The sequence below is a fragment of the Ambystoma mexicanum genome, chromosome 1p (assembly GCF_040938575.1).
Source record: "Ambystoma mexicanum isolate Mex_15411 chromosome 1p, UKY_AmexF1_1, whole genome shotgun sequence".
Classification (NCBI taxonomy): Eukaryota; Metazoa; Chordata; class Amphibia; order Caudata; family Ambystomatidae; genus Ambystoma; species Ambystoma mexicanum.
The window spans coordinates 973210390-973225713 of NC_090921.1; the positions used below are offsets into that span (position 1 = coordinate 973210390).

The 15324-nt window shown below is 46.1% G+C and overlaps 1 protein-coding gene across 3 annotated transcripts in view; it reads left to right on the forward strand.

Annotated features, from left to right (window-relative positions):
• Positions 1-14853, forward strand: part of MATCAP1 (microtubule associated tyrosine carboxypeptidase 1) — a 527831-nt gene extending 512978 nt beyond the window's left edge. For all 3 annotated transcript variants that reach the window (XM_069653938.1, XM_069653957.1, XM_069653948.1), the window contains one exon: positions 14467-14853. In XM_069653938.1, coding sequence (XP_069510039.1) covers positions 14467-14631 — 165 coding nt within the window. In that variant the 3' untranslated portion in view covers positions 14632-14853. The remainder of the gene's footprint in view (positions 1-14466) is intronic.
• The last annotated feature ends 471 nt before the right edge of the window (positions 14854-15324 follow it).

Below are 15324 nucleotides of genomic sequence, written 5' to 3' on the forward strand. Positions count from 1 at the left end.
TTCTTTCTATAAGGAGGCATCAATCGGAGCACATGAGGTATGTCATGTCCCAAGTAATGCACTGTTTGCCTACATAATTGTAATTTAATTTTGGAGGCCTTGTGTCCCTTTTCTGTTTGCAAGCCTCACATGATGGTGAAGCAGTCAATAAGTCGTCCACAAACTGAACAAGGACAGATCTCCTAAGGAACTTTGTATCATCTAAATCTTTCTTCTACTGTTGGGTGAAAAGGGCAGTGTATCCTTGGGGGAAAAGGGGTGAAGGTCTACTGCATTTCTTGATGTGAAAATGCCAAAAGTTATTGACTGTCTTTGTATATCGGGACAGAGAAGATAGCTGAACATAGATTTACTACTGTAAAGTGTGTATAGCATTTGGTGGACTGGAGGACTGCAGGACAGTATTGTCGCAGGGTTTGGTACCAGAATTTAATGACTGCTGCATTCACGGTTCTAATGTCTTGGACAAAACGATAGGGGGTCTTTCATGACTTTTTAACCGACAGAATCCGGGTGTAACATGAGCTAATAGTAGGGACACCGTGGCTCAAAAGTGCCTCAAGGACTTGGGATTACTCTGCTTTGGGTTTTAGGGGTTATTGAGAAATTCAGGGAAGCTTCTTAAAGGGGTCAACTTTATCTTGACTGGATGTGCTCTGTGTATCCATCTTTCCTCGTTGTCCTATGTTCACCAGAGATTGGCAAGTATGGAATTAATCAAGTCTCATATGTGATCTAGTGGTTAACTCAAGGCAAGTACCTTTTGACTGCCAGGAACATACAGTTCACTCTTTGTGATTTCCAATCTCCACCTCTTAGCAACAGGGCTGTATACCCTTTTCTATTCCCACGTCCCCTCTGTACGATGTCACAGTTGGTGAGCAGATGCAAGTGGATCTAGGTCACCTGCATAAGCCCCACCCACCTTCTTAGCCCTGCCCCTTCCTTTCTACTCTTAACTCTTAGATCAAGGGTGTCCCTACCTCAGGCGTCTGAAGTGAAGGGCACATGAACAAAAGGGCAATTCCTGTTTGGACCAGAAGGACCCAGGGCCGGAACCCCTGCTCAGACAACTGGAAAATATGCGTTGACATGTGTTTTCTCCCTCCATCCCCACAATCACCAGGCAATGCCAAAGTCAATGACATTGCTCCTCCTCTAAGGCATGGACTCTGCAATGCAGCAAGCTCACCCAGATCAGCCCCCAGCCCATCAGCACCCCCTCACTGTCCGCAACTCAGAGGTTGATTTTCACCAACATCCTCTCAGCTTTCACCCATGCAGGAGACATCACCAACCTCATCACTACAGACAACCTTGACGCCACCTTCATCACCGAGACCTGGTTGACACCCACCTCCACCCACATCCTAGACATCCAGAACCCTCTTGTCTCAGTGCCTTGTGGGGGCTCTGCTGGGCTTGCAATAAGTAATCCAAAAGCCTTTTCCCTAAGAGAGTTAGTTTGAGCCCGCAGAGGTTCTGATAGTAGATCACATGAAAGAGTGTAAGAATGAAAACTGGTCAGAATGTGGATTTGCAGTAAGCCCTGTGAATCGTGGTCAATGGTGGCAAGGGTAGTTTCTGCAGGCAGCTGTGGAATTTTCTTGGCAGCACACTTTGTTTGCTGCTTTAAACACTATAGAGTAACAGCAGTCGCTGCAGAGCCCTTTTCCATGTCACTTTCGCCCAAGAGCATTTGGTGTGCAGGAAGCTGGAGTTTTTTCTCCTTGTTTCCATGTCCCAGCTCCAAGTTTGTAATTTCCCTTGGAATGTCAATACTCATATTCATCACAGCTAAGAATGAGTCTGCTTTTTTGTCTAAAGGGGGAAGATGGGGAGCCTCAACTAACTCTTCGATAGTAGGCTCCTCCCAAACCTGATCCACAGCGGGTATCATGAGAAATCTTGACTTTGCTCATGAAATTCCATGCAGGTTCCACCGCGACCAATGTCGCTGCCGTTGTGGAGCTAAAAAGAAGGTTCCTGAGACCTCTGAGACCTGCCAAAATAGAAGACTTGAGGTGTTTGAAGAACTGTAGATAGGCTGGGAGGCGCTGACTGAAGGCATTCAGCTTTATCAAGTAGATGGCATCCAAAGGGTAATTTCAGGGGGGGAGGAGGCAGTACTTGCATGAAAGCAAACTGATTTCAGGGCTGGGAGCACAGAGAAAAAGAGGAGGCTATTTGGATGTGCTTTGATGGAATTGCTAAAGAAACCCCAGTTTGATTACTCGGGCTGAAAACAGCCTCCCTAGAGCCAGTCGTCATTCCGGCCTAGTAGAGCTTGTTGTGGGTTGCCTCGGCAAAGGGTGCAAGCACGGAGGAATGGAGCGGGTACGCAGAGCGTAACTGTTCTTAGCTTAATAGCAGGGTTAAATGTTCATAACAAAGGCACCCCCAGTTTAATGGACTGATTGTTTGAACCCAAAAACGTAGAAATGGGAGGCCACAAACCTGCATGCGGTTCAAAGGCAGCCTCCTCTGCTGGGCCCCCGGGGAAAACAGAACACACAGCAGCACACCGCTGCGCTCTGCAACCAGCAGATGTTTCATAGGCCTTTGCTGCTGCTGCCTCCACCTCCACCAATAAACACAGAAGAGAGACTCGGGGGTCCTGGGCAAGTTTGCAGGTAAATTGAAAAGTAGTCCACAGCAATCATGGAACACACAGCAGCACCCCGCTGCACTCCGTGCCCAGCTGATGTTTTATAGGCCTGTGTTGCCGCTGCCTCCGCCTCCACCTCCTCCAATAAACACAGAAGAGAGACTCAAGGGTCCTGGGCAAGGTTGCAGGTAAATTGAAAAGCAATCGCGGATTACACAGCAGCACACCTACTTTTAATATTGGATTTTGGCATAAGGTTTGTTTCAGGTGTAACAAGCATCGTCCTCATCAGTCCAACACATTTTCTGTGGTTCTGCATTTCATAGCTTGTCTGTCAGTCTGGATGTTCTAGCTGAAACATTTAGGATAAACCTATGATAATATCCAATCAATCCTAGGAATGCCCTGAGGTCTCTGTTTGTCTTGGGTGTGGGAGCATCTAGGACGGCTTTCACCTTTTCTTTTTGGGTCTGGACACTGCCATTCCCTACAAAGAAGCCTAGGTATTTCATTGCTGACTGAGCTAGCTTACATTTTTATGGATTGGCAGTTAAACCGGTCTCTCTGTGGGTTCTCATAATAGTGGACATATGGAAAAGATGGTCTTCTCAAGTCTTACTATAAATGACTGTCGTCAATATAGGCCCCACAGAAATCTGAATAGGGCTGTAATATCCTATCCATGAGTCGTTGGAAAGTTGCTGAGGCCCCATGCAATCCAAAAGGGGGGACTTTGAATTGGAATAGTCCTATTGGTGTCGAGAACGCTGTCTTTTCCTTATCAAGTCCATGCACAGGGACCTGCCAATATCCCTTGGTTAAATCTAGGGTTGACAAGAATTTGGCATTTCCAAGTTTATCTATTAAATTGATATGTGGCATAGGATAGGCATCGAAGGCGGAGATGGCATTGATCTGCCTAAAGCCTATGCAAAACCTCCAAGAGTGATCAGGTTTAGTTACCATCACAACAGGGGAGGACCATGTACTCGAAGAGGGTTCGATGATGTTTGCTTTAACATTTTTTTAACCTCTTCAATTAATACCTGTTTTCATGCTTCTGGTAGTCTGTATGGCTTCAAATGGACCACTTTCCCTTTTGGGGTTCTGATATAGTGGTATGTACCATGTACTCTCCCTGGTTTTTCACAGAATACATTGGGGAATGCCGTAATAAGGTAGTTCAAATTCTCTTGCTTATGTTTAGATAGTTCTTGAGGAATAAGTTCAGAGTAGTCTATCTCCTCTGGTATCAAAAAAAGACAATATAGAAAAGGTAGTAGCAGAAAGATTTTCTTTCCACTCTTTCAGGAGATTTGCGTGGTAGAGATGGGTGTTTTGCCTTCTATCGAGTTGGGCTGTTTTATAGGTACAGGTTTATATATTTAATTTAATTTTTTTTATAACGCGCTTAATACCCGAGTTAGGTTTCTAAACGCAGATCCGGGATTCAAACCTCCTGTTGCTCTGTATGGTCTTGCTTCCAAGAGCAAAACATTGCCCCTGTGTTATCCTCCTTTCAGGTTCCTGTTTGCTCTAGTACCTTATTGCGCCTGTGCTACTTTGAGACCAGTTTATTTTCAGAGGTAAGTACGAGGACTAACACTTTCTGCCCTACTGAAAATGATCTTAGATTTACCTTCTTGTTGTAGATACATTTTTGTTGGGCTTGAGCTTTCTCCATATGCGTGTGGACTGGACTCTGGACGAGTCTCATGTGCTCTCGTAATCGGGTAGCTGTTTGTGAGAGGGAGATTGGCGCCTCATCTCTTTCTTCCCAGGTCTCGCAGAACATGTCTAAGACATCTCTTGGCTCTCTTCCACAGAGTAACTCGAAAGGGGAGAAGCCAGTGGATGCCTGAGGGGTCTTTCTTACTGCAAATCGGGGCCACGGGATCCTACGATCCCAGTCCTTCCCATCCTCATCTACTAACTTTCTCAGAATTATTTTGAGGGTCTTATTAAATCTCTCTACCAATCCGTCTGTTTGGGGGTGGTAAACTGAGGTTCTTAAGGTGGTGGTAATGTGTAGTAATTCCTTAACTTCACCCATAAGCTTACTCATGAAGTTAGATCCCTGATTTGTTAGAATTTCCTTAGGGAAACCAACCCTAGAAAAAAAAGGCAACAGGTGTTTTAAAATTTGCTGGGCTGTGTTGTTTTCATGTGGGGAAGGCTTCTGGGTACCGGGTAGCGTACTCAACGATTACGAGAACATATTTACTACCTGGATTCAAAGTTTTCCTATAGGCCAATGATATCCATCCCGATTCTAGAGAACGGGACTTCTATTATCAGTAATGGGTTTAGAGGGGTAGGTAGGGGAATATGTGAGCGGCTTTTGGCATATCTCACATGTCTGAATAAAGTTCTTTATGTCAGCATGGATACCCGGCCAATAGAATTTCCCACTGATATGAGCTTGGCTTTTAGATAGTCCTAAGTGTCCCCTTGTCAAATGAGTGTGCAATCTCTAGCCCGATTCTTACGATGGGTTTTGGGTATTACTAATTGAGTTTTACTTAATTTTACAAAGGTAGCGGGCGCCCCTCTCTCGCAAGAACAGACATGATAACCTGTTCAGTGGTTATTAACCACTTGAGAGTTTGCAGCCACTGCTTTTACTCACTGTGCCTTTCACAGATGGGAAATATCCATTTGCATATCAGTCTTTGTCCTGCCCAGGGGCAGTCCAGCACCGAAATACAATGGCAATTCCAATCTGAATGAGAGTACCACCAGCAACCCCATACACGTGTTTCACCCTTGTTGGGGATCATCAGTGAGGTGAAGCTGATGCCTCTCTAAGCACAGTGAGAGGGAGACCACGTCTGGTTGCCCCCAGGAGACCTAGGGTTACCAATCCCAGGTTCCTTAAAAAATAGTTTTACAAAGGTAGCGGGCGCCCCTCTCTCGCAAGAACAGACATGATAACCTGTTCAGTGGTTATTAACCACTTGAGAGTTCGCAGCCACTGCTTTTACTCACTGTGCCTTTCACAGATGGGAAATATCCATTTGCATATCAGTCTTTGTCCTGCCCAGGGGCAGTCCAGCACCGAAATACAATGGCAATTCCAATCTGAACGAGAGTACCACCAGCAACCCCATACACGTGTTTCACCCTTGTTGGGAATCATCAGTGAGGTGAAGCTGATGCCTCTCTAAGCACAGTGAGAGGGAGACCACGTCTGGTTGCCCCCAGGAGACCTAGGGTTACCAATCCCGGGTTCCTTAAAAAATAGTTTTACAAAGGTAGCGGGCGCCCCTCTCTCGCAAGAACAGACATGATAACCTGTTCAGTGGTTATTAACCACTTGAGAGTTCGCAGCCACTGCTTTTACTCACTGTGCCTTTCACAGATGGGAAATATCCATTTGCATATCAGTCTTTGTCCTGCCCAGGGGCAGTCCAGCACCGAAATACAATGGCAATTCCAATCTGAACGAGAGTACCACCAGCAACCCCATACACGTGTTTCACCCTTGTTGGGGATCATCAGTGAGGTGAAGCTGATGCCTCTCTAAGCACAGTGAGAGGGAGACCACGTCTGGTTGCCCCCAGGAGACCTAGAGTTACCAATCCCAGGTTCCTTAAAAAATAGTTTTACAAAGGTAGCGGGCGCCCCTCTCTCGCAAGAACAGACATGATAACCTGTTCAGTGGTTATTAACCACTTGAGAGTTCGCAGCTACTGCTTTTACTCACTGTGCCTTTCACAGATGGGAAATATCCATTTGCATATCAGTCTTTGTCCTGCCCAGGGGCAGTCCAGCACCGAAATACAATGGCAATTCCAATCTGAACGAGAGTATCACCAGCAACCCCATACACGTGTTTCACCCTTGTTGGGGATCATCAGTGAGGTGAAGCTGATGCCTCTCTAAGCACAGTGAGAGGGAGACCACGTCTGGTTGCCCCCAGGAGACCTAGGGTTACCAATCCCAGGTTCCTTAAAAAATAGTTTTACAAAGGTAGCGGGCGCCCCTCTCTCGCAAGAACAGACATGATAACCTGTTCAGTGGTTATTAACCACTTGAGAGTTCGCAGCCACTGCTTTTACTCACTGTGCCTTTCACAGATGGGAAATATCCATTTGCATATCAGTCTTTGTCCTGCCCAGGGGCAGTCCAGCACCGAAATACAATGGCAATTTCAATCTGAACGAGAGTACCACCAGCAACCCCATACACGTGTTTCACCCTTGTTGGGGATCATCAGTGAGGTGAAGCTGATGCCTCTCTAAGCACAGTGAGAGGGAGACCACGTCTGGTTGCCCCCAGGAGACCTAGGGTTACCAATCCCAGGTTCCTTAAAAAATAGTTTTACAAAGGTAGCGGGCGCCCCTCTCTCGCAAGAACAGACATGATAACCTGTTCAGTGGTTATTAACCACTTGAGAGTTCGCAGCCACTGCTTTTACTCACTGTGCCTTTCACAGATGGGAAATATCCATTTGCATATCAGTCTTTGTCCTGCCCAGGGGCAGTCCAGCACCGAAATACAATGGCAATTCCAATCTGAACGAGAGTACCACCAGCAACCCCATACACGTGTTTCACCCTTGTTGGGGATCATCAGTGAGGTGAAGCTGATGCCTCTCTAAGCACAGTGAGAGGGAGACCACGTCTGGTTGCCCCCAGGAGACCTAGGGTTACCAATCCCAAGTTCCTTAAAAAATAGTTTTACAAAGGTAGCGGGCGCCCCTCTCTCGCAAGAACAGACATGATAACCTGTTCAGTGGTTATTAACCACTTGAGAGTTCGCAGCCACTGCTTTTACTCACTGTGCCTTTCACAGATGGGAAATATCCATTTGCATATCAGTCTTTGTCCTGCCCAGGGGCAGTCCAGCACCGAAATACAATGGCAATTCCAATCTGAACGAGAGTACCACCAGCAACCCCATGCATGTGTTTCACCCTTGTTGGGGATCATCAGTGAGGTGAAGCTGATGCCTCTCTAAGCACAGTGAGAGGGAGACCACGTCTGGTTGCCCCCAGGAGACCTAGGGTTACCAATCCCAGGTTCCTTAAAAAATAGTTTTACAAAGGTAGCGGGCGCCCCTCTCTCGCAAGAACAGACATGATAACCTGTTCAGTGGTTATTAACCACTTGAGAGTTCGCAGCCACTGCTTTTACTCACTGTGCCTTTCACAGATGGGAAATATCCATTTGCATATCAGTCTTTGGCCTGCCCAGGGGCAGTCCAGCACCGAAATACAATGGCAATTCCAATCTGAACGAGAGTACCACCAGCAACCCCATACACGTGTTTCACCCTTGTTGGGGATCATCAGTGAGGTGAAGCTGATGCCTCTCTAAGCACAGTGAGAGGGAGACCACGTCTGGTTGCCCCCAGGAGACCTAGGGTTACCAATCCCAGGTTCCTTAAAAAATAGTTTTACAAAGGTAGCGGGCGCCCCTCTCTCGCAAGAACAGACATGATAACCTGTTCAGTGGTTATTAACCACTTGAGAGTTCGCAGCCACTGCTTTTACTCACTGTGCCTTTCACAGATGGGAAATATCCATTTGCATATCAGTCTTTGTCCTGCCCAGGGGCAGTCCAGCACCGAAATACAATGGCAATTCCAATCTGAACGAGCGTACCACCAGCAACCCCATACACGTGTTTCACCCTTGTTGGGGATCATCAGTGAGGTGAAGCTGATGCCGCTCTAAGCACAGTGAGAGGGAGACCACGTCTGGTTGCCCCCAGGAGACCTAGGGTTACCAATCCCAGGTTCCTTAAAAAATAGTTTTACAAAGGTAGCGGGCGCCCCTCTCTCGCAAGAACAGACATGATAACCTGTTCAGTGGTTATTAACCACTTGAGAGTTCGCAGCCACTGCTTTTACTCACTGTGCCTTTCACAGATGGGAAATATCCATTTGCATATCAGTCTTTGTCCTGCCCGCTACCTTTGTAAAACTATTTGTTAAGGAACCTGGGATTGGTAACCCTAGGTCTCCTGGGGGCAACCAGACGTGGTCTCCCTCTCACTGTGCTTAGAGAGGCATCAGCTTCACCTCACTGATGATCCCCAACAAGGGTGAAACACGTGTATGGGGTTGCTGGTGGTACTCTCTTTCAGATTGGAATTGCCATTGTATTTCGGTGCTGGACTGCCCCTGGGCAGGACAAGGACTGATATGCAAATGGATATTTCCCATCTGTGAAAGGCACAGTGAGTAAAAGCAGTGGCTGCGAACTCTCAAGTGGTTAATAACCACTGAACAGGTTATCATGTCTGTTCTTGCGAGAGAGGGGCGCCCGCTACCTTTGTAAAACTATTTGTTAAGGAACCTGGGATTGGTAACCCTAGGTCTCCTGGGGGCAACCAGACGTGGTCTCCCTCTCACTGTGCTTAGAGAGGCATCAGCTTCACCTCACTGATGATCCCCAACAAGGGTGAAACAGGTGTATGGGGTTGCTGGTGGTACTCTCGTTCAGATTGGAATTGCCATTGTATTTCGGTGCTGGACTGCCCCTGGGCAGGACAAGGACTGATATGCAAATGGATATTTCCCATCTGTGAAAGGCACAGTGAGTAAAAGCAGTGGCTGCGAACTCTCAAGTGGTTAATAACCACTGAACAGGTTATCATGTCTGTTCTTGCGAGAGAGGGGCGCCCGCTACCTTTGTAAAACTATTTGTTAAGGAACCTGGGATTGGTAACCCTAGGTCTCCTGGGGGCAACCAGACATGGTCTCCCTCTCACTGTGCTTAGAGAGGCATCAGCTTCACCTCACTGATGATCCCCAACAAGGGTGAAACACGTGTATGGGGTTGCTGGTGGTACTCTCGTTCAGATTGGAATTGCCATTGTATTTCGGTGCTGGACTGCCCCTGGGCAGGACAAGGACTGATATGCAAATGGATATTTCCCATCTGTGAAAGGCACAGTGAGTAAAAGCAGTGGCTGCGAACTCTCAAGTGGTTAATAACCACTGAACAGGTTATCATGTCTGTTCTTGCGAGAGAGGGGCGCCCGCTACCTTTGTAAAACTATTTGTTAAGGAACCTGGGATTGGTAACCCTAGGTCTCCTGGGGGCAACCAGACGTGGTCTCCCTCTCACTGTGCTTAGAGAGGCATCAGCTTCACCTCACTGATGATCCCCAACAAGGGTGAAACACGTGTATGGGGTTGCTGGTGGTACTCTCGTTCAGATTGGAATTGCCATTGTATTTCGGTGCTGGACTGCCCCTGGGCAGGACAAGGACTGATATGCAAATGGATATTTCCCATCTGTGAAAGGCACAGTGAGTAAAAGCAGTGGCTGCGAACTCTCAAGTGGTTAATAACCACTGAACAGGTTATCATGTCTGTTCTTGCGAGAGAGGGGCGCCCGCTACCTTTGTAAAACTATTTGTTAAGGAACCTGGGATTGGTAACCCTAGGTCTCCTGGGGGCAACCAGACGTGGTCTCCCTCTCACTGTGCTTAGAGAGGCATCAGCTTCACCTCACTGATGATCCCCAACAAGGGTGAAACACGTGTATGGGGTTGCTGGTGGTACTCTCGTTCAGATTGGAATTGCCATTGTATTTCGGTGCTGGACTGCCCCTGGGCAGGACAAGGACTGATATGCAAATGGATATTTCCCATCTGTGAAAGGCACAGCGAGTAAAAGCAGTGGCTGCGAACTCTCAAGTGGTTAATAACCACTGAACAGGTTATCATGTCTGTTCTTGCGAGAGAGGGGCGCCCGCTAACTTTGTAAAACTATTTGTAAAGGAACCTGGGATTGGTAACCCTAGGTCTCCTGTGGGCAACCAGACGTGGTCTCCCTCTCACTGTGCTTAGAGAGGCATCAGCTTCACCTCACTGATGATCCCCAACACGGGTGAAACACGTGTATGGGGTTGCTGGTGGTACTCTCGTTCAGATTGGAATTGCCATTGTATTTCGGTGCTGGACTGCCCCTGGGCAGGACAAGGACTGATATGCAAATGGATATTTCCCATCTGTGAAAGGCACAGTGAGTAAAAGCAGTGGCTGCGAACTCTCAAGTGGTTAATAACCACTGAACAGGTTATCATGTCTGTTCTTGCGAGAGAGGGGCGCCCGCTACCTTTGTAAAACTATGAGTTTTACTTAAGCTTTCCCTGGAGGTTTCCCCTTCTATATAGTAATCCTTGTTTCAGAAAGAAAAAGGGACTCCCCTTTTCTTGTCCTTCTTCCTTCAGGAATTAGTTGTAAGAAAGCCTCTCCGAGTACTGGAACATTTTGCTGGGCGAAGGCTAGGTGGGGAAGCATGATAGGTTTCTCTTCCTTTTTTCCTCACTGGTACGTACCTCATCTCCCTCTCCAAAGCCTAAGTTACCTCTCTGTTTCCTCTGGTTCAATTTCTTCCTCAAAACGGGGATATAGAGCTTTCTCAAGAATTCCCTGTGCAATTTGGTCCCCGGGACATATTTCAAATGGGATCTCGCCATGGTTCTCTAAGAGAACATTTATGTCTCCCCGAAGGTCTGGGTCTCTAACACCTGCTAGGACAAACAGATCAAATTTCCAGGCTAGGCCAGATTTTGAGGCCAATCTTATATAAAAACCTGCAGGGGATATTAGAACTAAGTCTGTGGGAATCGTCTCTCTATTACCGGGAAGGATAGTGGCTTCTCTACCGCTGCAAATATCAAAACCTATGGATTATTTTGTGGCGGTAGAGGGGTCTGAGGCTCTGTGATTAAGTTTCTGGAATTCCCCCAATTTGTCTCAATTGAGTCATATCCCACTCTGACACCATATGTAAGGGAGGCATGGTATCACAAGTATGACACTGCCACAAAATGTACAATTTGTAAAACCTTTATTCAATTCTCGAGGTTTGGAAAAACACCTACTTTGCCCTATAGCTAAGTTGGGAGTAGTCTCTACCATCAAATAATAAAGAAAACACAGTCTCGGTCAGTCTCGTGTCAAATCAAAATGGCCTATACTAACAAAACCTAATGCCTGCCCTTTCTCTTATACAAAAATTGTGCAAAGGGAAGTATGTATGCAAGGGAAAATCAGTGTTAGACTATAAAGAATCAAAGTGGCTGAGTCAGCTCTCCTTCCCACGTTGGACAGCACGTAGTAAGAAGGTCCCCATAGACAGGATGACACACTCTGGCTCAGGTTCTCAAAACAAAGCAGTTCAAAACGTGGATTGAGGCCCGCCTGGCCTTACATGTTAAAGTCACTTTTGTTATTTGCCCCAGTGTTTCTTGGTCATGTAGTTCAATATCATAAGCACAAGAGTTCAATATTCACTTCCCACTTCCCCTTTTGCTGTGGTCAATCTTGATCATCACGCTTTTTAAAGTTCATTCACTTCGTTAGCTTTACAACAAAAACATCTCACCTTTTGCTGAGACTTTAGAGTTGGCTACTTCCTTTCGCCGGACCACTCCGCTACTCTCTATCACTGGCTTTACAGTTATCAGTAATTTAAAGTTCACCACAGGTCTGCCTTTCTTTGTGTCTCATCCACACGCGTGAAGCCTTCAATTGTAAGATATATTGTTGCCACTTCAATCTTTCCTTAACACACACCGGTCTTTCATCTCGCTTGCCAACTCACCGGCTGTGTGCATTCCTTCCTTGCCTTTGCCGTTTTAACTCACGAGCCAAGGTCAATACCACAGCCTTGGCCTCACCACCCCAACTCTGTCGTTCATCCGGAAAGGTCGCAGGCACCTTTGAAACATAATACAGTCTTCTTGTGTGGGATTCAACCTTCTCCGCGTATCCCTTAAGGTTTTTTGGAGGAAAAAACCTCCTGCAGAGAGCTCCTGGGCTCCTTTACCATTGGTTCTCATCCTCTATCCGTCGCTCTGCTTCAGTAGATTGGCCTTCGCCCGGAGGTTCTGCTGCTTCTCATGTCCACCTTGCTCAGGGTGTGTCTCTATGTTCTGACTTTTATCCATGTGGGGAGAGCTAATGGGTATCAGATGTATGTGATTAAAGTCAACTGCCACACTTTGCCTGACCCGATTAGCGGGACATGTCCAATGAGATATGTAAGGGTTAGCCTTGTTACTCTCAGACGCCCTCTTCCTCGGCTCAGTGTTTGTGTAGAAAAGGGGGCTGGGGGAGTTGCAACATCAGAGAGTCCTATGAAATAGAAGGGGTCATGGGTACGGGAAAGGGGGAGGAAAGGGGGAATACCGCATCTCACCATTGGTCGCCTCACCCCCCACTCCCCGAAGAGCCCTCACCCCGGTGATCTTCCCACACTGGTCCACCCCCAGGGTCTGATTTGAAAGGCGATGGCCATGCCATGGCCACCTGAGAGAGAGATCCCCAGGGACTAGTAGGTGAGAGACCCTTTGGTTTCTCACCATACATTATTATAATTCATTGGTCACTAAGATCAACCTCATTCCGTAATCTAGAACAAAAAGTTAAAATTATTCTATATATACATTTCCATTGTATATCAGTTACTTTGATGAAGTTGCGCATAGAAAAATAGGCCATCATTGAAACGGTATAGGATTTTCATGATGCTGCCCCACACAGGGATGGCTTTAAACCAAATGGCATTATAGGGTGAAGCATCCTCAGGATCCCTCTCCCTTGCCCGCTATTCATTGTGGATACCTTTTCCTGTTGCTTTATTTGAATCCATAATTAATGATCTGTCACAATCTGATACATTTGTACTACAGAATCTATGAAAATATATTTACTTCACATATGCAAACCGTAACAAATGAGGGGCAACAGACACTCTAAAAATCTACTCTTGCAAGACCTGTATTAAAGCTGCACTGCAGACATTGTAAAGTTGCACCCCAGACTCTATAATGACGCAGATCTTTTATTACAATTGCAGCACCTGCCCTGCATTAAACTCTGACTGCACAACCTTTATTAATACTGTCCCCGTATTAAAGCTGTACAGTATGTCCTGAATTAAAGCTGCACGAAAGGCTGTGTATTGAATCTCCACCCCTGGTACTCATAGCTGCAACCGTGGTTTTAAACACATTTCCTTTCATGTCACAAAGCTAACTCAGTACAACATTGTTTTTCTTCAGGTAATACTGATTGGCACAAAGCCTGTTTGCTCCATTGCATATTGCCTCAAGCAGCAAAACTGGTGCTCGGTTCATTTGTTCACTTTTTTTAATCACTTTTGCAAATGTTAGATAATCTCGCTTCAGGTTATCTTTCTCAAACATTGTTATGCCCATTTTAGTGCTCTGATTTCAACAACAGTCATTGAGTTGTTTTAGTACTGCTCGATCCTCATCATTGTCATACCTTCTAATGGGTCCTCTACACGTCACAAAGTCCCTAACTTTAATACTATACAATCAATATTACTGTAGCCATTGTTGTCAGACTCTCCATTACGGAACATGACACACTATCTCCAATCTTTAATGACATTCAGTGCAATATTCCCCAGCTCCTCGCTGTGTCACGATCTAATCAAATATGTTATTATCCTCTATTGACCTCCACTTTCTCTCCAATCTTCCTAAAATTCGATTTTCTAGTTTAAAAAAGTTAATTTCTCCCTACACGTCATAATGTTAAGGTTCAGTGAATTTCTCTGTTTTTTTTATTGTTCTTTTGGTTCCCTCTTTGTGTGATTGTGAATGAGTATCTGCTCCTACTGTTTCTGTGTAGCACTTTCAGTCTTTAACCACTTTCCCTCGGTTTCCGTTCAGTTTGCTTATGATCCTCTTAATTTCTTCTGTTCTCTAAAATCTTCTCTTTCGTCACCTGTGAGTGTTTTTAAACTCCCTAAAGCTGTCTCTGGAATGTTTGAGATATTGTCCACCTGTAGTGGATTTGAGTTATCTCTTTGTGCTGTCTTTGTGCTAAGTGTTTTGAGTGTTTCTTCTTTTCCCACCTTAGGTCTCATATGAAGATGTGGATCATCTGAAGAAGTTTGCTGTTCTAGAGAATCCACGGATACCCCATTTCATGCGGGACCAAGAGCGGTACCAGCAACAGCTGAATCACATTATCGAAATAAACCAGCTGAGTGATGAGGAGCTGCGCTTACTGCTCCCAAACTGATGGGCAAAGAAATTGCTCAGATCACGACCTCTCAGCCCACGCCACCGGCCATTACACTGTGCGCTCCCGATACAACCGCCGGCGTTCATGTCATCCCACCAATTGGATAATCCCATCACTGCAGTGTGCCAGAGCATCCTTTGACCTCTGCTGCTCTTGGATCGCCGGCGGTCTGTAACTGTTAAAGGTCTCTGAACAACACAGAAGTAACTGTAAACATTATTTATTTATTTATTTATTTTCTGCTGGTGCTGGATGGTTTTCAAATGTCCACCCTGCACTTGCTCCTTATCTACCTCCCGGACAATCAGAAACGAGAACTACATCGTCGACCTTGCACACAAGAGAGCTCCCTAGGCCTGATCACTCACAACAGAGAAGTTTTATTACCAGTAAAATCATGCAGTCATATCAAAATAATCCTAGAGGTGGGACTTCTCTAGGTGTAACAGGCCCATGCCAATCGGTAAAGAGATCCCTGCATGGGTAGCCAATGGTTTAAAGTATTTTGGGGCATGGGTGATCAGACTATAGAAGACACTGGGCTTTGACTAATCAGAAAAGGAAACTTGCTGTGACTACCCAATCGAGTTCACAATCCACTGCCTAATCAAACTAGAGATTCAAAAGCATGGCATTCCTAATGGCCACTGCATGGTGAAATTGTATGGGCTGTGTCTAAAAAGGACTGCA